The following is a 245-nucleotide window of genomic DNA, read 5'->3' as shown; positions in this document are numbered from 1 at the left end:
CCCTCCCCTTGCAGCAAGGTAACGCCAGGCAAGAGATGGAGGCTTTTCCCCTCAACCGGCCAAGTGACTAAGGTGGGGACAAGGACTAAGCCGGTGCCGGACCAGCCCCGCTGGCACTCACCCCCCCGACTGGTGGCTGAGCAGCGTGCTGTGCCCATTGTACATCTCCATGGCGCGCTGGTCCTGGAGGTGGTGGCTGGATTCGGCCAGGCTGCGCACGGAGGGCGCGCGGGAGCTGTGCTCCA

At 66.1% G+C, this 245-nt stretch overlaps 1 protein-coding gene across 1 annotated transcript in view; it reads right to left on the bottom strand.

Moving 5' to 3' along the window:
* Positions 1-245, bottom strand: part of PKP3 (plakophilin 3) — a gene marked incomplete at its 5' end in the record, with an annotated part of 5,548 nt that overhangs the window by 4,973 nt on the left and 330 nt on the right. Inside the window, one exon of the mRNA XM_009577912.1 lies at positions 122-240. Coding sequence (XP_009576207.1) covers positions 122-240 — 119 coding nt within the window. The remainder of the gene's footprint in view (positions 1-121; positions 241-245) is intronic.

Source organism: Fulmarus glacialis, unplaced genomic scaffold (genome assembly GCF_000690835.1).
Source record: "Fulmarus glacialis isolate BGI_N327 unplaced genomic scaffold, ASM69083v1 scaffold18335, whole genome shotgun sequence".
Taxonomy (NCBI): Eukaryota; Metazoa; Chordata; class Aves; order Procellariiformes; family Procellariidae; genus Fulmarus; species Fulmarus glacialis.
Note: the sequence above shows the minus strand (reverse complement) of the source record. Positions and strands in the feature narration are given on the sequence as shown.